The sequence below is a fragment of the Lipophrys pholis genome (genome assembly GCF_963383615.2).
Source record: "Lipophrys pholis genome assembly, chromosome: 15".
NCBI classification, from domain to species: Eukaryota; Metazoa; Chordata; class Actinopteri; order Blenniiformes; family Blenniidae; genus Lipophrys; species Lipophrys pholis.
The window spans coordinates 1379203-1404746 of NC_137642.1; the positions used below are offsets into that span (position 1 = coordinate 1379203).

The 25544-nt window shown below is 43.0% G+C and overlaps 1 protein-coding gene across 6 annotated transcripts; it reads right to left on the minus strand.

The window, feature by feature from the left end:
* Positions 1-955: 955 nt before the first annotated feature.
* Positions 956-24647, minus strand: hells (helicase, lymphoid specific). 6 transcript variants are annotated; one of them, XM_080481183.1, is made up of 24 exons: positions 24575-24637; positions 24460-24485; positions 23662-23759; positions 23444-23556; positions 22942-23064; positions 22825-22866; positions 22709-22742; positions 22422-22480; positions 22290-22331; positions 21879-22106; positions 21450-21632; positions 20156-20299; positions 19785-19981; positions 18836-18929; positions 18573-18734; positions 18293-18435; positions 10869-11013; positions 10627-10710; positions 7055-7174; positions 6846-6962; positions 6560-6719; positions 6391-6487; positions 2746-2822; positions 956-1356 (listed from the first exon to the last, which is right to left on the minus strand). In XM_080481183.1, exons 2-24 carry the CDS (start codon positions 24465-24467, stop codon positions 1268-1270), a joined length of 2559 nt encoding a protein of 852 aa, XP_080337309.1. In that variant the 5' UTR covers positions 24468-24485; positions 24575-24637; the 3' UTR covers positions 956-1267. The 6 variants fall into 6 exon arrangements, with proteins under 6 accessions (XP_080337309.1, XP_080337313.1, XP_080337312.1 ...); XM_080481187.1 differs by lacking the exon at positions 24460-24485 and having other exon boundaries at positions 24575-24647; XM_080481186.1 differs by lacking the exons at positions 24460-24485; positions 24575-24637 and adding an exon at positions 23899-23962.
* Between the last annotated feature and the right edge of the window lie 897 nt (positions 24648-25544).

Sequence of the window (25544 nt, forward strand, 5' to 3'; positions counted from 1 at the left end):
TCTTACTGTAATACCTAGCATTATCTGGAATATTTAATCCTTGATCAATTTGGGGAAAATTATATGGATCCACCATTGAAGATATGTTGCCATGTAGCTGTATGCATAAAAGATGGTGGATCCAACCGAAATGGTGAGGATCATGGGAAATCTGACGTCTGTTGCAAATTATCGATATAAAAACAATCTACTAGAGTATGTCTACACAGTAGAAATAAAAGTTGTCACAAAAGGCGGACACGAGCGAATCAGAGAGGATCGTGGGAAATTCGTGACGTCAGTGCAAACGATCTATTGGAAAATGGCCCGATAGAGAGAAAGGGGGGGGGGGGGGGGGGGGCTCTATTGGTCAGCCGCCACTGATGGAGTGGTAGTTATTGAAGGAACATGAATTTGACTTGCCTGGTCTCTGCTTCATTAAGAGTTGAACTTGAGGGAAGCTCTGGACACTCAGAGGGAGCAGATATGTTTGTGATTATTACTTTAAAATCCAGTGTTGAAGCTGTATTTTATAAAGCCGAGTCAGAGTGGAGGACAGCAGACATCTGACTACACAATCAGGGAGAACTTGGACCGGAGCCTACCTGAGCAGGTAACCAGGCCGCGGCCAGCATGTCACACTGCACTGATGCAACATGATCCACATATAAAAGTTCATAAGAGCCATGAAGAGGAAAACTGAGAAGCTAGTCTACTTTCCTTTTCTTGTAGTTAAAGTCATTTTAGCCATTTTTAAAGTTTTCAATCTTCCTACCTTTTCAAGTGGTTTAGCCATTGTAGCAGTTTTACTCTAACAGTATTTTTTTTCTGTTTAAGCCACTCTATTCATAACTTTGCAGTAGTTGGAGTGTACGAGTCAGAGCTCCAGGTAAAGCAGCAGGTTGTCAGTATAAGCCAATGAGTGCCTCAACTGTGGTTCTTTTACCAAGAGGAAACGTCGTAGTGGGTGTGTGTTGATGATTAAGGAGATCAGATCAAGTTTAATTTCTGCAGACATGCTTTACTTACATAAAAGTGTATTTATTGCAATATGGACATAAGAAAGTGTTTGACATGTGATGGTGAGCTGTTCCTCAGATGTGGTAGAGTCACCTGTAAAGGTTAGTCGCCATTCATTGTGCAGTGAGAGAGAAACAGCTCCACTCTTTCTTTCATAAAACTACAAAACACCCCCCATCATCCCAACATCCCAGCACTTCAACACAGACTAACTAACAACAGAACAAATGTGACTGAAAGACAGAAAGAAGCAGTTTGATGGGTGGAATCAGGTCAGCGAGATGTCGGCAGACTCTTTGGCATCAATCACTCTGAAGACTCCCACCTTCTCCTGCTTTGTGCTGCTCTTTTCTTTATCTGAAAACACACACACCCCGATCTGATCAACAAACACGTTACCACTTCATCCCTCCAAAATACTCACCAGACAGACAAACCTGCTCTTCTCTTTCCGTTCATCACGGCACATTCAAGAACGGAAACCAAGAGCAACCTTTAAATTCAGGATTCATTCACACAAGGACAAGTTTGTCTTCTGACTTCTGATGTTTGGAGACTGAAACACTTTTCTTTAACTCATCAAGGGAAACTATTGGTTGGAAAACAGAAATGTAAAGTTTTCTTTATTCTGTGTTCCTGGAATAAAACCTTAATCAGTGCCAGATAACAGGCCTCATTTTTTTCAATTCATTTTTACAAAAACACTGAATACCTGTCGGCAATAAAACTTTCAGAAGTGAATGAAATGTACCTGTAAGAAACAGCCTAACATGATAAAGTATTCTACAATGAAAACTATGAGTGGAAGCAGTTTAGGCTTCTTGAAAGACCTGACCTCTGAGCAGCAGGACTTCAAACAATTTAATATCCGCAGCTGTTTTACCTTCTAATAACAAACTGAAAACACATTCAATAAATGTATTTTAAGTGGTCTGCTGGGGAAAGTACATTCAATCAAATCATCATCTGTGGGATGTGCAGACAAGAGAAGTTCCTGAAGACTAATTTCGCTCTTGACAAATCCATCGTTCTCCCTGAAACATCAAGTGTGTATTCAGGTTCATTAGAAGCCTTTAATCTCAGTCTTCAACAACAAGATCACATTTTAAAATCTGCTGAATTTGGAGGCTCGTTGTTCCCTGCAGGAGGTTTTCTGGACGTTAGCATCTAGCATTAGCACTGTCCCTGAAGGGACTCTGGAGGTTAGCATCTAGCATTAGCATTGTCCCTGAAGGGACTGTGTAGGTTAACATCTAGCATTAGCATTGTCCCTGAAGGGACTGTGGAGGTTAGCATCTAGCAGTAGCATTGTCCCTCCTGGGACTCTGGAGATTAGCATCTAGCATTAGCATTGTCCCTGAAAGGACTGTGGATGTTGGCATCTAGCATTAGCATTGTCCCTCCAGGGACTGTGGAGGGTGACATCTAGCATTAGCATTGTCCCTGAAGGGACTGTGGAGGTTAACATCTAGCATTAGCATTGTCCCTGAAGGGACTGTGGAGGTTAACATCTAGCATTAGCATTGTCCCTGAAGGGACTGTGGAGGTTAACATCTAGCATTAGCATTGTCCCTGAAGAGACTGTGGAGGTTAGCATCTAGCATTAGCATTGTCTCTGCAGTTCAATATCCAAAGTGTTACAAACGAACTGCCAGCCTTTCATTTTGTAGAACATTCAGACAAATGATGCAGGTGAAGTGAGACCAGGAGAACGAATCACTGCTGCAGCTCCTAGCCTGGACTCACCCAGTAAATCAGAGCGGTCCAGAAGTACCTCCAGGTCTTTGTCACTGATCACCTTCCCTCGGCATGCTTTCACCTCTCTGTGGGAAACAGCAGTAACACACATCAGACATGGCAGCTGTGGCTTGGTTGGTAGAGCAGTTGTCTCTCGAAAAGGAAGGTTGAAGGTTCGATTCTCCATCCGTCCACAAGTGTCCTGAAGTAATTTCCTGAACCTGAAACTGCTGGTGGTGGATGGACTGAGCTCTTTCCATTGGTGTGTGAATGGGTGACTGATTAACAGTGTAATATATTTTGCAGTGGATAACCGCTATAATAAAGCTGCGGTTCTACTGCGCAGTATATGCAGCATCGGGACGGTAAGGCAAAGTGCACCCAGACCCCACTCTGTTGTGTGGTTCCACCACAGAGAGTACGGTTAAAGTGTAGGCGGGGTTGTGAACGATGTCCAACAATGCAGGTATGCGACATCATTTTGCAACAGTAATGGTGTTCGGACCAACGCAGAACAACTATTGTTGCGGCCATCCAAGTAAAGTGGTGAGCCTCTGTTCTCTGTGACACAGCTTGGAAAACTTTATCATTCTGAGCAGCAGCGTCCAGCTACTGCTGAATCTCCTCCTGTCCCATTACGAGAGCGCGTCTGCACCTCATTGGACCACCAGGGGGCAGTGGAGCACCAACATTTCAATCAACAGTTAACAAAACATGCCATTCTAAAACTTTTAACTCAGACTCTAGCATAGATTACTTTCTGATTTCAGCAGTTATTATCCAATATAATTGACTGTTCTTACGACAGTATAACAATATCAGACCACTCTCCCTGTAGTATTATATATTCCCATAAGGATCTTAGGTCGGAAAATTGCTGGCAATGCATTTAAAGGGCTCCCTTCCATCAGTCGTCTATAGAGATCAAAATGGTTTTAATTTGGCTTGCCAAGGTCTGCACAATGTACGTAGGGTGCTTAACACTATTCATGGCTATGATGGCGCTGCAGATGGGGCGCTCCTCTCTCTTGATGCTGAGAAGGCATTTGATAGAGTTGAGTGGCCTTACCGTTTCAAGGTTTTGTCGCGATTTGGTTATGGAGAAACATTCCGTAAATGGGTTCAGTTACCTAATATAAATCTCACGGCAGAAATATTGACCAATGAAAATGTGTCTCCTCCAATTTAAATAATCCGTGGTGGTAGGCAGGGCTGCCCCGTCACCCCTGCTGTTCACTCCAACATTGGAACCACGAGCCATGGATATACATGCACATACAGATATATCTGGAATTGTAGTTGATCGAAGTAGAACAGACTCATTATGCGCAGATGACATAATATTATTTCTCTCTTACTTAGGCAAGTCTATGCCTGCCTTGCTACAACTAATCGATGAGTTTGGTCATAGCTCAGGTTATTCAGTAAACAGATCTTAATCATCTATTCTCCTGCTGGACAAGAAAGAGATAAACCTCCTGTAGCTACTTCACAGTTTGATTCACTCGACAAGTTCACTTATTTAGGAATTCAAATACTTCCAAGTTTGGATCTCAGAGTTCAAAATAACTATGAATCTATAATTAATGAAATAACTGATAACATTAACAGACGGATGCTTCTTCCCATGTCTGATAGGCTGAATCAATATTTCCAAAATGAACATAAATTTCGAAATTCTGCTTCCGAAATTGCTGTACACCTTTCAAAATATTCCTGTACCTCCCCCAACTGATTGGTTCTAGAAGATTAAAACGCTGATACTCATATGGAAAAACCAAAAAGCTAGGATAAGGTTGTCCCTAGCTCAGGTCCATAAGGTATTATTTCAATAGGAAGGAGGCCCCCCCAGTGGACAGAAATGGAAATAAGCTCTTAAACCCCTTCCCTGACTCAGAAGCGCACTTACTTAAGAAAACTAGGAATCCAATTGTTAAGAACATGGTTAAAGTGTGGTACAATGTTAAAAAGTTTATGAAAGAACCAGTTACTCTCTCGCAGCGGAGCCCGATATGGGCAAACCAAGAATTTAAACCAGGCAGAGCAGATTCAGGATTTATATAATGCAGGTTCAGATGATGTGATGTCATTTGCAATGTTTCAACATAAATATAGCATACATAGGAAGTACTTTTTCAAATATTTTCAATTTAGGAACTTTATTAGGAAAAAACAAAACAATCTTTTAAAACCACTTAAATGTAAATTAGAGGTCTTAATCACTGAAGACAGTTTGAAAAAAAAAGGAAAATTTACTGGTGCCAAACTCTTCAGAGAACTCAACTATTAAACTGGAGGCATGGAGAAAGGACCTGGAGAAAAATCTGTCTCTTGAAGAATGTTTTGGGGCTTTTATCCAAACAGAATGCCAAACTATTAACTCAAGGTTAAGGACCCTACAATATAAATGGTTGATGGGAGTTTACATCACTCCAGTTAAATTGAATAAGTACAACCCTGACATCCCAGATACTTGTAGGAAGTGTAATGAAGAAATGGGTACACCGTTCCATTGCATTTGGGAATGTAGAGTAATTCATTCATTTTGGGATGCAGTTACTCAAACTTTAAAAGATATTATCTCAAAAGGCTTAACTTAGGAACCTGCTTTTTAAATTTTAAAAATGTATCCCAAATATACTAAATATACTAAATCAGCTTATTGACGGGTATACTACAAGCCAAACGTCTGACTGCACTGAACTGCTAAAGCTGGAGGGCTCCAAATAATGGACAAAGGGCTAAACAGATGTTGTCAATTCTACCACTGGAACGGATTACATCTCCTGAAAGGAAAAAAATGACTAGTTTGAATCTATATGGAGGCCATTTATCACCTATGTGGAACGTTTGGATCTATCAGAGGACCATAATGAAGAGGACTCATGAGACTGATTGTATCTCCTCCGTTTCTTCTTATTGTTTTTTCTTTCAGAGGCTTTGAGGCCAAATTTGACCCACTAAACACGCAAAAATGTTGACTCAAATTTGATACGCTCATGAAGACTGGCTAAAGAATTCGGGAAATGTAAAAATTAACCCCGACAGTGCCAAAATGTGCTCTCTAGTGCCACCTAGAAACAGTAATACGTGCACCATGGCCAGTAGGAATGTCGTAGGGAGATCAAACCTAAACTCAATTGTTTGTCTCATCAAGACCTAAAAATCACACGCTGATACCCCTGATTAAATTCAACAGGAAGTCTGCTATTTGTCTTTCAAAGTAAGATTTTCACCCAAAAAAGGCCTCACCTTTACGCCATTTAGCTGAAGGAGAATAAATTTGACCCTTAAACATGCTCAAAAGCTCAGCAAATCTGGCACGCTCATCAACACGGGATAAAAATATAAGAAAAGGTACAGACTAACCCCCAGAGTGCCAAAATGTGCTCTCCAGCACCACCTACATACACTACAACGGCCACCTAAAAACACTTAAACGGCGACCACTGCTCGTAGGAATCTCATAGAGAGATCAAACAAAAAATTAATTGTTCGTCTCATCAAGACCTACAATTCATGAGCTGTTTCCAAAATATTTGGATAAAACCCGTTCTCCGCCCCACTCTGGTGACATCACTAACTGCAGGTAATTTGACACTGGAATTGCAGTTCAAGTGGAATCCATTACGATTTACCAGTAGGATTTCTTACTTCTCTGTTCCTCTGGCTTTCAGCAGCTCCTTCAGCTCATCCAGGTCGATGCAGCTGCGGCCTTGGTTCAGGTCTGCCTTCCCACCTTTGAACTTGTCTGTGAAAGAAACCAAAAGGTGTTGAAAAAGCCCAAATAGCCTACGAGGATCCATCAACTGCAGACCCTCACTCTTATGGATGACCATCTGCTCCAGCTTCCTCTTGGCCGAGGCCCTCTCCAGGATCTTCTGGTCAATGGTGTTGGCAGTGACCAGACGGTAGACCACCACAGGTTTGGTCTGTCCAATGCGGTGACAGCGGTCCTGAGCCTGCAGGTCTGCCTGGGGGTTCTGAGAGAAACACAGTACCATCAGCACAGCAGAGACCCCCGCCTCCCGAGAGTCCACCCCGAGTCCACCACCAGCCTGCTCCAGGCCACCCCAGTACCGCCACCCCCGGCTCCTTCGAGCACCCACCCAGTCACTGTCGAAGATGATGACGGTGTCAGCGGCCGTCAGGTTGATGCCGAGCCCCCCGGCTCTGGTGCTCAGGAGGAAGATGAACACCTCGGGGTCTGAGGAGAACTTTGCCATCTGAGAGAGAAAACAGAATCCCAGTAAGCACAGCAGTGTGTGTGTGTGTGTGTGTGAGTGAGAGAGACACACTGTCTCCACCTCACACTCACATTCTGGTCTCTGTCCGCATACGACATGCTGCCGTCAAGCCGACTGTACTGGAAACTCCTCAGGAAGCAGTAATCCATCAGAAGGTCCAAGATGGAGGTCATCTGGCTGAAAATCAACACCTGGAGTGAGAAAAACACACACACACACACACACAGGTGTTAATCATGGCCTCAAAGACAATTCAAAATGTTTCTCTTAGTTTCACATCAAAGCTGCAGAAGTGCTTTATGAACATTTCACATCTTAGTTTAATTTTTGCAAGTTTCATTTTTCTAAGGAACTTTATTGTCAATTCAAAATGATCCTTGTTCGTGGCCGCCGCCATCTTGAAATGGTGCAAAGCGAAAGTCATGGGCCGGAAAAGATGTGAGACGGAACGTTTATTCCTCAACGCAGGTGAACGCACATTTATTGTTTCTTTTTCTGTGTCTTTCGTATCTCAACAGAGTTTAGGATTGTCTTCTGTTATGGAAAAGAATGACCTTCTTGTCTATGTACAATCCCCAGCCTGCACTAATAAGAAGCAGTAGTTATACCAGTATAAATGCGAGTAGGAGTAGTTGTGGTTTTGTTAGGAGCAATGAATGAAATTATGCTCAATGTTTAAGTTGCTCTTTCTATCCTCGTTCCATGTGTTGGTTTATTAAGTGTCATTCTTGCTTTGTGAAAACTTGCTCCAGTAACTTTTGGGGTGTTAAGAGACTAATGTGCCGACATTGACCCGTACCAGTCATTTTATCATACTGTGTTAATGGACGTAGTCAATGTGCTTGGGATTGCTGTGTTTTTATCAGTGCATCCACAACTATTAATGGTTATGAGAGCAATTTAATATCAAATACATCACATACTGCAATGAATCACTTACATGTTCGTCAATAAAACTTATGTTTATGGCCGTTCTGCCACATGTCGGGGTTAGCCTTAACCCTCACCCACATGTCTCTTCCCACCCACATTAAAAAAAGAATTCAACACACTAAAAATATACAATATACAAGAAATAATTGAGCTACAGATATACAGGATAAGAATATAATAAGTTAAGAAGTATAAAAAGTCAAAAGGCAGTGAAGTCAACACAGTGAAGTGAGCATCGCCATCGGTGCTTAGCTGACCCCACATTGTTGCGGGGTGCCCCTGCTCTAGACCCTCAAGTTGAGGAGAGGCATTCCTAGTCCTTGACGGCCATTGCTTTCAATGCTCCCCAGTAACAATACACCTGAATTTATAAATGGCTGATGAAACTCTGCAGAAAGGCTGAGAACAAGCCAATCATTACTATCAGGTGTGTTAAACTGAGGCCACATTGAGGGCAGGTTTCCACGTACATGGGTATTTAAAAAACGGTGGTATTTCTCAGTGTTTCTTGCATTTACACATAAACGCAGCTACGACTCACCAAACAAGGATTCCTGAAAACTCCGGCCACAGTGGAGATCTAGATAAACTCTGTGTCCCCGTTTGCATCGAAACGGGGGGTAGGCGGATATTTACGTCACAATTAGTGACTTTGTGTTTTTTCCATGACTCTGGTTGGCTATTATGGTTTCATGCTACTCGTTACACTGCCCCCTACAGGTTTGGCTGCTCATAGCAGCTCTGAACCACGTTTATACGCGGGTCTGTGTCAGGGACGATTTCTTTGTAAACATAGAGGAAATATCCCTTTATTGTAAAAACCCAGGTATGTGTAAACGTGGCCTGAAACTGTCGGAATGCAGCCCTTAAGGACCAGGAATGCCCACCCACTCCCATTCTAGATCCTCTAACAAAGCAATGGAAACTACATTCAACATTTCATTTTACTTAAGCAGTAACGATGACTGCCAACGATGTTGGCGGCATGAAGGAGTCCTCTGCAGGCGCTCAGTGGATGGAGGCAGCAGACAGAAGCTCATCCAGTGAGGCAGACACCGGAGCTCAAGTGTGGACGGCTTCGCCACAGAAAAAGTGCTACGGACGGGAGAGGAGGAAGCGGGGGCGACTGGTCATTAGGGGCAGGTGGGACTGAGCCCCACCTGGTGTCTTCAGAAAGGACTGCATGCAAAGTATGCTATTATTACTTTAAGATTATCTACAATATTTTCTTGTCTGTGAATAAAACTTCCTCTTGTATAGCACATAATTACTGTGTGAGGACTGTCCTCCCTGGTTCTTAGTCTCCTCTTGGGGTTTCAGGTTGTTTCCTCCTGATCCACACCGATGGTGCATTAGTGTAGCTCGCCCCTCTCTCACCATGCAGTGTGTAATGGATGCAGTAAAGTGAAAGTGCGCATGCTCAGGCTGTTGCTCCATTTATTCAGTTCACGTGATTTTGATGCCTCGTGGGGCTTGAAGCCTGAAGCCCCACTAACAACGTCATTAGATGCTCAGAGCTGATTGGCTGGTGCTGATTGAGGCGGAGCTTCACAGAACCGGAATATACCATCTTGTTAGCAGCTAAAGCTAACAAACAGTTAAGAATAAAAATGAATTAGGTCAATTATTTATGAGTTTGAAACTCTTACTTTAGCAGATAAAATTAAAGTAAGTAGTTGTAAACTGTGACGAAGTGAGGAAGACTTCTTAAGAATCTCATTGGCTTGTAGGTTTACTGTTGGTCAAGTGGCTGAGCTACTGTCTGAGAAACATGACCTGGTTCTGACACCGTCCATGATGTGTTGGTTTTTTTTTTTAATCGGCTATTTCCAAGGCTCAATATTGTTAAGGGATCAGCACCTATATGGTTGTTCTAATGTTGTGGCTAAAAGGTTATGCACACACTTTACTTTGGAATTCAGTGGTGTCACTAGACCTGAAATAAAATCTTTCCCCACCAAGTATTTACATCTAGAAACGCCACTGGGAGGAAGACGGCCTTATGAGGTGAGTGGTGGGCTTTCCAGGATGGTTATGCTACCAGGACTAACGCCCAGCAGGAGACACGCTGCGGCCGGTGGGTGGTCTGGGGATGGTTATTCCCCCGTGGATGGCCAATCGGGCAAAAGACGCATTGTGGCCAGTGGAAGACGAGGCTCCGCTGCAGCCATGGGTGGACTGCCGACTCCAAGCAAGATTAGACATTTTATGAGATGTTTCTTTTTTGGTTCATCTCCTCTTGAAATACATTTGTAAAGAATTACTCTTGGACTCAACCCTGATCCCTACAACTCTACAGCCTTGTGAGAGTCCCGGGGCTCTAATTCCCTGGATGGGGTTGTTGGCCTTTTTAACCTATTTAAGAGCCTGATACTCTTTATAGTTATATAAAGCCAACCAGCTCGGTAGATTGGCTCCAGTCTCCAAATACAAGCTCCAGTACACAACTGCACACTTGCTCCCGTTAGAGTAGACCCTCCACTGACATGAGGAAATCACCATTGGTGATGTTTTACTTTGATGATATAATATCGCTGTAGCAGGAACTTTATACGTTTTCTATAAATTTCACCCGAGGGCCACATATCCTGAACCTTTAGTGAGTAGTGAATTTCTGGTCCATGTGATCGAGGTGGCGAGCGTCTGACACCGCTCTCCCTCCCATCAGGCAGCTGCAGGAGACCCCTTTCTACCTGTGGTCGTGTCTCACCTTGTGTCCACGGTCCTTGAGCGCAGGCAGCAGTCTGTCCAGTATAAGAAACTTCCCTGAGCACTTCACCAGCTGCTCATCAATCTGCAGAGGACACAGCACAGGACGACAGCTTTTCTAGAACATCCACCATCACATTTCCACAGAGGACAGCAGTGTGTGTGTGTGTGTGTGTGTGTGTGTGTGTGTGTGTGTGTGTGTGTGTGTGTGTGTGTGTGTGTGTGTGTGTGTGTGTGTGTGACCTTGAACTCCTGTGTGGCCGGGTCCAGGGGGTACTCCACCAAGTAGGGGTGGTTACAGCATCTCTTCAGCAGCATGATGATGTTCTTTAGTTTGAGGGTGATCTGAGCGTCCAACGGGCTCCGGATGTCCAGGACTGGAGGAGCACTGCAGGGGACAGACAACAATTAGTCAGGCGGCAGGACTGAAAGAGAGACGGCAGGGCTGACAGAGACAGTCCCCTGGACAATTGTTGGTCAAAAATTCAAGTGTAATCTCAATTTCAAGATAAACTTGCCCCTGTAAAGTACAGCATGACAGAGTACCACAGTAAGGGCTTTTCCACCAGAAAGAACCAGGTTCTAGTTCTGAGCCAGTTCTTAAATGAGCACCGCCAAAGAACCAGTTGTTTTTCTATTGTCAGCGAGGCCAGTGAGAGGCACGTCATTGTGTCACTCCAAAATGTCCTACGTCACATATTTCACCAATGCAGCACGCATGCAAGAACCAGGAGACGGACTGTAACAGTGGTTTGGTCTGGGTCGCTCCATCTAGTCTGGCCTGAACCTCGGCTGAAAACATTGAGTCTCCTCGCCGCTCTATTGGTGTTTTTTCACGTCCGTCTTGTTTTATTTCGGAGCTCCAGAGTGGACATAGAGAAAAATAATAATAACAATAACAACAACAACGTGAATGAGCTTGAGGCTTATTTTTCAACATTTGGGCATTACATTAGGAATTTCTGCTCCTTTCACTTTATTTCTGGACGTGTCTGAATCAAATGCTTCAACATGGAGAAATGGAGGTGTAGAATGATAGAACGCTGCTCTACAGCCGTTTCCATGGCAACCTACATAAACACACTGATTAAAGTTCTCTTTCACATGAAGCCATTAAAAGGCTCATTTTATGGCTAAAACCTCCAAACTTTCATTTCCTGATGAACCAAAAGTCTGGCTTCATTAGAAAGAAGTTCTGTGGGTAGAAAATGGTGGGTCGTCTCATGGCGGAGCGCCCCCTGCTGCCTCATGCAAACCTCAGCCTGCAGTCATAACACCAAACAAGACCTGAGGTCTCATTTATAAAGGCTGCTTACGCACAAAACGGGTCCTGAAAGATCCGTACGCCACTTCCCACACAAAGTTTGTGATCTATAAAAATAAACTTCAGGGAGAATGTTCGTACGGGTACGACAACTTTGAAACTTGCACACGCACATTTTGGAGACGGGCAACCTGGCAGCCAGAATTACAGCCAGATTCATTTCATACATTTATTATCTTCAAATATCAGACTTATTGATCCACGTAATCATAAACAGCCAAGCTGCCGTGTTCTAGATGGTTCTTTAGTGGAACGTTACTGCTGAATCAGCAGCTCTATGTTCATATGTCAAACTTTCATCTTCTAATGATACAGAGGATAGAACTGATTGATTATTAATGCTACAGAGCAGATAGAACTGATTGATTATTAATGCTATAGAGCAGATAGAACTGATTGATTATTAATGATACAGAGGATAGAACTGATTGATTATTAATGCTATAGAGCAGCTAGAACTGATTGATTATTAATGATACAGAGGATATAACTGATTGATTATTAATACGAGAGCAGATAGAACTGATTGATTATTAATGCTATAGAGCAGCTAGAACTGATTGATTATTAATGATACAGAGCAGATAGAACTGATTGATTATTAATGATACAGAGGATATAACTGATTGATTATTAATACGAGAGCAGATAGAACTGATTGATTATTAATGATACAGAGGATAGAACTGATTGATTATTAATGCTATAGAGCAGCTAGAACTGATTGATTATTAATGATACAGAGGATAGAACTGGTTGATTATTAATGCTACAGAGCAGCTAGAACTGATTGATTATTAATGATACAGAGCAGCTAGAACTGATTATTAATGATACAGAGGATAGAACTGATTGATTATTAATGATACAGAGGATATAACTGATTGATTATTAATGCCATAGAGCAGCTAGAACTGATTGATTATTAATGATACAGAGGATATAACTGATTGATTATTAATGCTAGAGCAGATAGAACTGATTGATTATTAATGATACAGAGGATAGAACTGATTGATTATTAATGCTACAGAGCAGATAGAACTGATTGATTATTAATGATACAGAGGATAGAACTGATTATTAATGCTAGAGCAGATAGAACTGATTGATTATTAATGATACAGAGGATAGAACTGATTGATTATTAATGATACAGAGGACATAACTGATTGATTATTAATGCTATAGAGCAGCTAGAACTGATTGATTATTAATGCTATAGAGCAGCTAGAACTGATTGATTATTAATGATACAGAGCAGATAGAACTGATTGATTATTAATGATACAGAGGATATAACTGATTGATTATTAATGCCATAGAGCAGCTAGAACTGATTGATTATTAATGATACAGAGCAGATAGAACTGATTGATTATTAATGATACAGAGGATAGAACTGATTGATTATTAATGCTAGAGCAGATAGAACTGATTATTAATGATACAGAGGATAGAACTGATTGATTATTAATGCTACAGAGCAGATAGAACTGATTGATTATTAATGATACAGAGGATAGAACTGATTGATTATTAATGCTATAGAGCAGCTAGAACTGATTGATTAATAATGCTAGAGCAGATAGAACTGATTGATTATTGATACAGAGCAGATAGAATTGATTGATTATTAATGCTACAGAGCAGATAGAACTGATTGATTATTAATGATACAGAGGATAGAACTGATTGATTATTAATGCTACAGAGCAGATAGAACTGATTGATTATTAATGATACAGAGGATAGAACTGATTGATTAGTAATGCTATAGAGCAGCTAGAACTGATTGATTAATAATGCTAGAGCAGATAGAACTGATTGATTATTGATACAGAGCAGATAGAATTGATTGATTATTAATGCTACAGAGCAGATAGAACTGATTGATTATTAATGATACAGAGGATAGAACTGATTGATTATTAATGCTACAGAGCAGATAGAACTGATTGATTATTAATGATAGAGGATAGAACTGATTGATTATTAATGCTACAGAGCAGATAGAACTGATTGATTATTAATGCTACAGAGCAGTTAGAACTGATTGATTATTAATGCTACAGAGCAGATAGAACTGATTGATTATTAATGATAGAGGATAGAACTGGTTGATTATTAATGCTATAGAGCAGCTAAAACTGATTGATTATTAATGATACAGAGCAGATAAAATTGATTGATTATTAATGCTACAGAGCAGATAGAACTGATTGATTATTAATGATACAGAGGATAGAACTGATTTATTATTATTGCTACAGAGCAGATAGAACTGATTGATTATTAATGCTACAGAGGATAGAACTGATTGATTATTAATGCTACAGAGCAGATAGAACTGATTGATTATTAATGATACAGAGGATAGAACTGATTGATTATTATTGATACAGAGGATAGAACTGATTGATTATTAATGCTACAGAGCAGATAGAACTGATTGATTATTAATGATACAGAGGATAGAACTGATTGATTATTAATGATACAGAGGATAGAACTGATTGATTATTAATGCTATAGAGCAGCTAGAACTGATTGATTATTAATGCTAGAGCAGATAGAACTGATTGATTAGTAATGATACAGAGGATAGAACTGATTGATTATTAATGCTACAGAGGATAGAACTGATTGATTATTAATGCTACAGAGCAGATAGAACTGATTGATTATTAATTGTGACAAGGTGTGTAAAAATCAGTCTAATTTCAGAGTCAGTATATAAATAGTGCTGTGACAGTTGTGAGTAAAGCTTCAGTGTGGATGCTCTGCTCCGCCATGCGCTCTGGACACTTGGGGACAGTCGACCTCCTCCACCCTCCCCCTCCACCCTCCTCCTCCACCTCCTCTAGTGACTGAGGATAAAACACAAAGTCCACTGAACCTTTTCACAGTCCCTGTTCAAATATTTAATTTATACATTTAATAAACAGAAAAAAATGAACTTTATCAGTCTCCACCAAAATGTCTCCTTCCTCTACGACACTCTGACACACGGTGGCGTCACTACCATGAGGCTGTTTTGGTGTAAAGCGACTCGGGTGCTGCCTGACCCCCATAATGTCCCTCTCCTCTGACCTCCACCTTCAGATCAGACTCCTCTCCTCCACCTCTACAGTCACTGATCTCTCAGACTCTCAAAGTATTTCCAGCAGTGGCAACGAGCTGCTGACCTCCACTTCCTCCATCACTATTTCTCTCTACATAAAATTCCTTTTCTTCGTCTTTTCTTCCAGGATTTAGCCTCAAATGCCGGCGATCAACAGACTGAATGAGGTGCAACAATATTGACAAGGCACTTTGCATTGACCATTTATGGTAGAACTGAACTGACCCTTCCAGGTGGACTGGATCTATAAAAGGAAAGTGCCTGCAGGTGTGTGTACGCACTGTTTTATAGATCTGAATTATTTTTGGACACACGTACATTAGTAGGAATCCTACGCAAGTTTTTATTGTTTGCGAAAGGGTTGCAGGAGAGCCGAGCATAAGTGGAAGAAGGATAAGTTACAGGTGTCCTTCCAGATGTTGAGGAACAGCTGGCGTTCTTATCAGAGAACTGTGAAAACTGCTAAAACCAAATATTTGTTTGATATTATTGTTTCCAACTGTCACAATCCTCGTGTTTTATTTAAAACTGTAAACTCGGTTCTTAATGCTCCACAACCAGCCTGTTGGGAGAACTCCTCAGAGGTGTGGGAGCTTCCAGAGAGCTCCTTAGAGGTGAGAGATTCTAGAGAGCTCCTGAGAGGTGAGAGAGCTTCCAGAGAGCTCCTCAGAGGTGTTTGAGAGCTTCCAGAGCTATTTCACTGACAAGGTTGTGAACATTATGGCCCTCATTAGCAGTCCTGCTTATGACCCCTCTACCTCTGTCTCATGCTCTGCTGAGTTAGAGCAGTGTGAGCCGGTCAGCCAGCCTTATCTAACAGAGATCATTGGCCACATGAAGCCTGCTGGATCCCCAATGATCCAGTTCCACCTCGTCTTTTTAAACAGCTTCTTCACACCTTGGCACTGTTTGTCCTCAACATTTTAAACATCAGTTTGGTAAATGGGAGTGAACCTGTGAGTTTTAAGCCTGCAGTGGTGACACCTTTGATTAAAAAGCCTGCACCTTACCTCAGACCTGTCTGTGCTCGCAAATTTCAGGCCTATCTCTCAGCTTCCTTTCCTTTCTAAGGTTTTGGAGAAAATTGTTTATGGTCAGTTAAAGTCATTCTTGGATGAGCACAACATTGCGGAGGTGTTTCAGTCTGGGTTTAAAACCCTTCACAGCTCTGAGTCGGCACTGCTGAAGGTTTTTAATGATCTCTTCCTGGCTACAGACTCTGGTTGCTATGTTGCTGTGGTTCTGTTGGACCTTACCGCTGCCTTGGACACAGTGGACCATCAGACCCTCCTGTCTCGTCTGGAGAGCTTGGTGGGCATAAGGGGCAGTGCTTTAAACTGGTTGAGGTCATATTTAGCAGATAGAAGTTTCTGTGTCCGTGTTGGAACCGTAGAGTCCTCTGCAGCACCTCTTCCATGTGGAGTGCCTCAAGGCTCTATACTTGGCCCTCTTCTGTTTTCCCTCTACCTACTTCCTCTTGGATCGATTCTCCGGAAACATAGCATCGCTTTTCATTTTTATGCTGACGACAGCCAAATTTATTTTCTTCTTAATCAAGATAACGCTTTTTCCGTGAAACCGCTCCTTGACTGCGTTGTTGAACTCAAGGCCTGGTTGGTCTTTTCATTGTTTAAATGTAAAAAGTTCAGGATGAGGTCATGTTGTTTGGGCCCAGTGGTTCCACCAAGGTTCATGCTGATCTGGGTCCTCTAAGGCAACACTTAATGCACTCGGCTAAAAACCTCGGTGTCAGACTGGACTCGGATCTTAAATTACATCTACAAATTAAATCAGTGGTCAGTTGAGACAACGAGCCAAAGTGAAACCTTTTCTGTCATTGCATCACTTTGAGATTTTAATCCCTGCTTTTATCACCACTCGGTTAGATTACAGCTATGCACTTTACGTTGGGCTCAGCCAGTCTTCACTCTCACGTCTTCAGGTGATCCAGAATGTCGCTGCTTAACTTTTAACAGGAGCCAGAAAACACCAGCACATCACACCAGTTTTAACATCGGTTCACTGGCTCCCTGTTCTTCTTAGGATTCATTTTAAAATGCTTTTATTTGTTTTTAAATGCCTTCATGGCCTCGCCCCACAGTATTTGTCCGACCTGCTCCGGCCGTACACTCCCTCGCTCTCTCAGATCAGTCATTGCTGTTTGTCCCTCAGACCAAGAGGAAGCAGAGAGGTGATCCTGCCTTTTCAGTCGGAGCCCCAAAATTGTGGAACGACTTTCCTCTACACATCAAACAGGCCGACTCACTTCCTGTTTTTAAAACCTCTCTGAAAACACACTTTTTCTCTTTGGCTTTTAACTCAGTCTGAGAGGCTGACTTTTATTTTTCTATTTGGTTTTAGTTATTTTTATTGCTTTATATTGTTTTTATTGTTCTACATTGCTTGTATTCTGTTATTTAATTTTATATATATATATTTATTTTATAATTTGTTTGTACAGCACTTTGGCCAACGGTGTTGTTTTTAAAGTGCTCTATAAATAAAGTTGAGTCTTATAAAAGAGGCCCCTGGAAGTGATGTTCTGCTCCCGATGAAAAGCGTGAAAAAAAACGAAAATGGAAAACTGCTTCTAAATTATATATCCAATGCAGCTGACTTTGTGTGACAGCAGGCGCTCTGCAGCACAACAGTTCAATTAGAACCACCATCGCCCTTTAAATGCTCTCCTTCCCTCGCATTAACTTATCTCGTTTCCACACGTTATTATTTTTTCTCTATAACCACTCCAGGGCTCCGTGTTTCAGAAAGCTGATTCAGCGTCTCTTCTGCATCGTAGGTAGCGATAACTCCACCCCAGCTGATGACGTGTCAGGCTCCACTCTGGCCCAGCAACCAAGTGGGGCCAGCGTAGCAGCAGTTTAGCCCCTGTGTGGCCGGGGCTTTGGCAGTGGAAAGACAAAGAACTGGTGCAAAGTCTGGCCCTGGATCAGAACTAGAACCTGGTTCTTTCCGGTGGAAAAGCCCCCCCAGTGTGGAGGGAGGAGGCCACTTCATTAGACATTATTCAAATAACCGCGTGTCGCATTTAAACAATGGAATATAACAGCTGATAAAAATTGAATGCAGAAGTCTTTCCTATGCACAGAAGCAGGAAGATAAGACGTGCAATCAGGGGAGAACCAGCTGATCTCAATGTTCATTAAATAACAAGTGAAAGAACAGAGAGACAGGGGAGTGTGTGTGAGACGCAGCGCTGACCTCTGATCTTGTTCTTTACGAACTCTCTCCAGGTACTTCTCCAGGTTGTACGGCGTGTCTTTGTCCGTCTCACTGTAGTTCACCGTCTTTCGACTGTGGCGCTTTGGCCTGCCACTGGAAGACAGCGCCACAGTCTCCTCCGTCTACACACAAATTAACAGGACATGGCTAAGGATCTGAATGCTGAGCCCAGGATCTGAACGCTGAGCCCAGGATCTGAACGCTGAGCCCAGGATCTGAACGCTGAGCCCAGGATCTGAACGCTGAAGCACAGCGTTACCTTCTCCTGGCCCAACATCTTAGTGATGGTGTTGTTGACCACAGCAGTGTAGAAGGCTTCCTGCTTGGCTGTCAGAGGAGCATAGACGATGATCTCCTTCTTTGGAGGAACTTCCAGCGTCACGTCCGACTTCAGCCTCCTGAGCAGGAACGGGGTCAGAATCTAAAACAAACATATGAGGAGGTTTTCATGGAGACTCAGTCGAGGTCTGCATGTCTGTGAAGTGCCTGGTTCCAGGCGTCCGCACTGTGTGGAGGGCTGACCTGGTGCAGCATGCCGAGGATGTTCTGCTCCCGTTCAGCCACCACCACACTCTCAGTCTCACCCAATGAATCGATGTCAAACCACAACTCAAAGCTGTGCAGCAAACATTGCAGGACACAAACAAACTTCATTAATGATGCATGTTAAGGCTTCCTCACATCAACAGGCAGTTCACACATCACAACAGGCTGAATTGGACAGCAGGTTTCCAGGCTGTGCGTTGAGGCTCTGCATGTCCACACTGACCAATCTCGGGCAGTCCTCCCGTTCTACAACAGATCACTTCACAGGACAGAAGTCAGAGGCATAAAGATCAAACCGCTTCACTTTTGAAAATGAAGATACACAAACTGTTGTGTCTGCTTGAAACTGGGTCCAGAAAGAGAAAGAGCGCTATTCCAAAATATTCACCTCAAATCGTATTGGGATGTCAACACTCAACTTAATCAGTGAATTCCTAAGTCAAAGCAAAGACTTTACACTTCTTTACAAAGTCGCTGTGCTGCAGTGGAGAGACTCCAGACGTTACTGAATGATGGATCATGTCTGCTCTAACACAGCAGGAATCTGCAGCCAGCAGAGAGCCGGTGCAGCTCTGCTTTCTGCTCCGGCTTCACAATCCCATCTGCCAGTGGTTGCTGAGGACAGGAAGTATGTCAGACTGTTCTAAAGAACCTGCTCCGTCTCAGTCCCAGCATTACATGCAATATGAAATTAACACAGATAATGAAGAAATTGAGGGACAAACACGAAAAATCTGCTGAATTTACCGATGACAGAAAACAAGTTCAATCTGTGTTGTCTTCTAAAGATTAAACTTGTAAAATAGGAAATTTGCCATCTTCTCCTTTAGATATGCTGCCTTTCTAACATTTTAGAAGAGCTGACCTTCTGTTATGATATTTCGCCGTTTTAGAGCTTTCAGACTAAAAACCTTGTCAGACGCACCTCTTGAGGTCATCGAAGACCTCGGGCAGGAGGAAGTTGAGCAGGGACCAGAGCTCGGCCAGGTTGTTCTGCAGCGGCGTGCCGGTCAGCAGCAGCTTGTTGTCAGTGGGAAGCATCTTCAGCTCACGGACTAGTCGACAGTTCAGGTTTTTAATTCTGTGGCCTTCATCCACGATCAGGTACTTCCACTGGTAGCGCTGCAGGAATAGATGAATTCTGCTCAATGTTCCTTTATTCATTCATGCAACTGACAAAACCAGACAGAATCAAATGCAGACTTTTTGTTTATCACACCAACATGAGATTGATTACAAAGCGACTAAATAATTGGATTGTCGTTAACTTTATTGTGGTTACTACACAAGCGATACCTGGAGGAACTTCCGATCGATCATGGAGATTTCGAAGGAGGTGAGCACCACTGGACACATGTTGAGGGGCCCCTGAGGTTTGTAGATCTGCTGCAGGACCTTGGCCCGCTCTGTCTGAGGACCATGGTAGAGCAGCACCGACACCTGGAAAACAAGTTTCTTTCAACTCAAGGTGATACACAGACTGAGAAAGTGACACTCCCTTCTTGCATGTGTGGGCGGAGCCCGTCCAGCTCACACAGACACAGGAGCAGTGGCGGATCTGTTCACTAAAACCCCCCTCCCCAAGCCTCCAGAACTTCGGCACTGCCATGTGCAGCGCATGCGTGTTCCAGTCTGCATCAGTCATAATCTAATCATATTTAGCTTGTAACTTTGCTACTGTAGAGCGCCGCAGCTCGTTAACATGTCGGAGTACGGACTTACGTGATGCACCTGAATGCATCACTCGAAGCGGTCAGCTACCAAGCGGTGTTTTAACTTTTCAACTGCACAGCATATTTTTTTTCAGAAATCAATTTCTCTGAACTGTTTCAGTATTAAAAGAGAAAGTTTGTGTCCGAGCAGCCATATTGGTCTGGTTTTAACTGCACGAGCTGACAGCTGTCTGCGCAGACAGGGGGCGGAGTCACAAGACTATCTGAGCGGGTGCACGGTGAGCCACTGTTTGGGCAGCTGCCTACTTCACCCGGAGCAAAATCCACCACGACTCAGCAGATTCTGAATGCAGCTCATATGATCCAATATTCAAATGAATGAAAATCAAGGAAAAGTTGGATATGGGGCAATAAACTTTGAATACAACATTTTTGGAACAAGGAAACCCACGTGAAAGTGTTGAAAAGCTGGATAATATGACTCCTTTAAAGAGGGCCTCATTCTGTGTAGAGCCAGAGGGCAGAGGGTGAGGCTCAGTGTTAGCTGGCTGTGATGCTGGGAGTGAATTAAGCGAGTTTGTCAATTTTTTGAATATTCTTTTGAAATGGCAACTTACAAATAAATACATTTTTGGAAACTCCAAACTGCCAATATAGGTTTGTTCCCCGATCCTCCACACACACACACACACACACACACATTTTCTGTGGCTTCAGGAACCTGAACACTGCCTGGACCAAACCACAGCCTCACTGGAAAAGATGTCTCCACCTCAAACTTTACTCATTTTCTTCATGTACCTCATATTCATCCAACAGTGACGAGTCCTCGGCAGACAGTATCGAAGATAAAACATTTGTGGTCTCTTCCGGAGTTCAGGTGAGATGTTGTGTCCCTCCACAGCTCAGCCACTCACCTCAGGAGCGAAGCGCTGGAACTCCTTCATCCAGTTGGGCAGAGTGGAGAGAGGGGCCACCACCAGGAAGGGTCCGGTCACTTTCTTCTCGATCATCATGGCAATGTGAGCGATGCACTGGATGGTCTTTCCCAGGCCCATCTCATCAGCCAGGATCCCATTGATCCCGTTCTCCCACAACATCTGAGGAAACACCAAACAGCTCCTCATTAGACTCCAACAAAATCACATCCAACCTACACTTCTCCCCGCGTCTGGATTTGCTTTAAGACAGGAGGACAAAACATGGACGTCTACGGGATGTGACCCACTAAACCCACTCTTGGATAAAAATATCTTTGCTAAAAGAATCCTGACTATTTGTTTCTTGTCCAGGTTTTCCCTGAGCTGTTGGTCTCAGTCAGGACTGAGCTGAATGAAGATGCTCACCCTGAGCCACTCAATGCCTTCGATCTGGTACCACCTCATCACCCCACCGGTGAAGTGCAGCGGCTGCTGAGCAGGGACCGGCTGTCCGTCCACCGTCCTGGAAGGATGCAGCAGCTGTTTGGCATTGTCCCGCACCGTCTCCGACAGCCGGTTCTTGATGTCCTGGTTTGAGTCACTCATCTTCTCGATATCCTCGGCCTGCAGTTTCTTGTTCACTGGAACCTCCTCCTAAAAATTGCATTCATTATTTTGTGTCCACACATCTCATAATTATTTACCAGAGGGACACACACACTGGTTTTATCAACAAGTAATGCCCCTCCTGTAAATCAGATCATATCTTTAAATTCTATCTGAATAAAAGGTGCCAAACAAACCAAAACATGCAGCCAAAAACAGGGAAATCCTCACCTCTACATCCACTTTGGCCTTCTTAGCATGCGATATGATTTCCTGGGAGACAGAAATCAGACAGGACCAAAGTGAACAAATGGCTCCGACAAGATTAAATAGTAAAAGACATTAAAATGATCTGGGACTTACTTCCTTTGACATAACATCGGCTATTTTAAATTCGTCCTCCCTCCTCCTCTTCTTTTTCCCTGCAGATTCGTACAGTGAGCAAGTGTTTTGAGGGAGTGTGAGGCAGTAACTTTGTGAGGATCAACAGATATTTAATAAATTAAGCTCATTATAAATATGTTCTGTTTCATTCAGGTCACAGCTGAATTTAGAAACAAACTCCAGACATCCATTCCATTGTACAAGTTTAGAGTGAAATAAAACTGAGAATAATATGTGTGCGCGCACGCGTGTGTGTTTCAGTTCACCTTTCTCAAGCTCTGGACTCTTGGGGTTTTGCGTCTGAAAAGAAAGAACACCAGTTCAGACAGCTTGAGGACTTTAAAGGTGAGCTATGATTCTTTATCCAGGAGAACATGTTCACCTTCTTGATCTTCTTATCAAGTTTGTCCTTCCTGAGTTTTTCCTAAAAGTGTTGACACACATCGTCAGGAGTGATTTGACAGGACGGGAGAGGACGGGACGGGACGGACAAACCAACCTCATTCTGCTGCTGCTCCATCTTGGTCAGCAGGAACTTTGAGTAGATGTTGCTCTTCTGGAGCAGATGCTGCAGCCTCTTGAAGCGCATGTCGTGAGAGTCCCTCTCCCAGGTCTCCCGAGCCTGGTTCCAGTTCATTTTTAATAAAGAAATAAATAAATGTCACCATGTAGTTTGAATCAATCTCACATTTTACTGAAAAGCTGCTGATGCGATTGATCACTTTTATTATGTCTATACAACTGAACCCTTTGAAAGTTTTCTGAATAAACTGGTTTTAAAATGTGATCTTTTAATAAATACAGTGCAGGGTTGAACACACACACACACACACACACACACACACACACACACACACACACACACACACACACACACACACACACACACACACACACACACACACACACACACACACACACACACACACACACACACACACACACACACACACACACACACACACACACACACACACACACACACACACACACACACACACCTTATCCATCATCTCTTTCTCCTTCCTCTCCCCCTCCTCCATCAGCTGCTTCTCCTCTTCCTCCATTTCCTTGGTGATGACCATATCAGACGAGCCTTCAGCTTTCAGCACATCTTCAAAAGAATCACAGTGTTCATCTGAAGTTTGACACGGAGCCTAAAACTCCTCACTAATATTTCATGTGGACGTATGAGGCTACAGATGGGAGCTGAACAGACCATTGTCGGCTCCAGTCTCCATGGTGGTGCCCAGCGGCTCTTCAGACTCGTCAGGTTTGGGGCAACGAGGGGACACACTCCGGCTTTCTTCCTGCACGCTGGCAGAGTCATAGTAAACAAACATCAAAATCAGTCATGTGTATCTTTCCTGTAAAGCATGCGTGCGTCTTCTATCTGAAAATAACAATTTCATGTAACAAACTAAACCAGGTAAAAGTAATTTCACCAACTTCATACCATTTTCATTGTGAAGTGAATGTACAGGAGGAGAAGTGGGTCCTCATCCAAGATGGCAGCCATACTGATGCATCAGCGCCAGGGTCAGTGAGGGCTCTACATAGCTGTAAGCCTACTCTTATCTATTTCCAAATATCTACAGCTGTGTGTGATTCTCTGGCTACACTTCAAGGTGCTTATATCTACTAGTATTTGATTTTCCAGCTCGAATCCGATTCTACTCCTACAAGTCTATGTTCCCACGCTTCTTTAAAATTAATGTGACTGTATTTTCTAACCACAGGAAGTGTCACTTCAGATTATTTTCAGGCATTTCAACTAGTCAGATTTCTGAGTTTTCATGTCAGAAGCCTGTGATTCAAATCCATATTTTCTAAAATTGTGTATTACTAAAGAGTGAGTTTGCGTCAGTTCCATGTGGAACTGACACATATCTAAAACTCAGGTTAAAGATTCCTCCACATACACAAAACTAACTTTCCATGAGGCGATAATCTCCTCAATGGAGCACAGAAACCATCCGCAGACTCCACAAAGGAAGTTCCACTCAGGAAAACTCACCAGCTCATTGTCACAAAAGCAGAATCCTGGAAAAGGGCGATTAACAGTGTGCAAAGCAGCGATGAAAGGGTTATTTCGAATTGAGTAAAAGTTAAGGTTTAAACTGTAATCTTACAAATATAGAGAGTTGAACGTGCTTCAAACACACGTTATTCCTCTGCAGACAAGCAGCTCGTTCCAGTGCGAACATCCTGTCAATATCTGCACAAATAAAAGCGCCCACTGCCAGAGACCACTCAAAAACCACAGAAAACACACTCATTTCTTTTATTTTGAAAGCAAACGCCACTCATTTTCCGCTGCCGTTACTTTCTCTCTGATTTTTCCGGAGGGGCGGAATCACTCGTTTCGCGCCAGCGAGGACGGAACCACTGTGTGAAAAGGGGGGGGGGGGGGGTACTCAAATAGGGCAGCTATAGTAGTAGATATAGTAGTATGTTTCATGTTAAGTAACGCAACAACTATAAATATAAATATTTGAAGTTACACGCCTAACCGTATGACTCCAACAACAACAACAACCACCCTCAAATGAATGAGTTTTAATATATTACACACCCCTATAGCGGGAAATATGGACCATACCTAATCTGCTTTTTCGCGCGAATCTGTGAAGTGTGTAAAATAAATGATGATGTTGTAGGCCTAGACATGTACAGTAGTCCTCCAGTGTGTGCCTGGAGGGTGCATATGCACACCATTAACGCATTTGCACGCACACAAAAACACACACTGCTGTTTGATGGATTTTCAATGGCTGTCTATTGCATGGCACTTCCTGAAACATGACAAAATATCCGACAAAGTGTAATTGGGGAATCAATCTATAAGAGGACCTCTTTTTGAGGGTATCACTGCCTACCATCTACATAAACACTTTTAGGAGACCTGATATGTTTCATGCCCTATTGGCACTGCAACAGCAGCAGCAGGATAATAACTAACTGAATGACAGCCTTGGCCTGGTGCTGCAGTGAGCGAAGCCTGGACCGTGGTGCCAGTGGTCCTCTCGCTGTCCGTGCAGGCTGCCAAATCATAACCCTCTTTCAACAAATGGTGCGTGACTCCAGGATCCATCTCTGCGA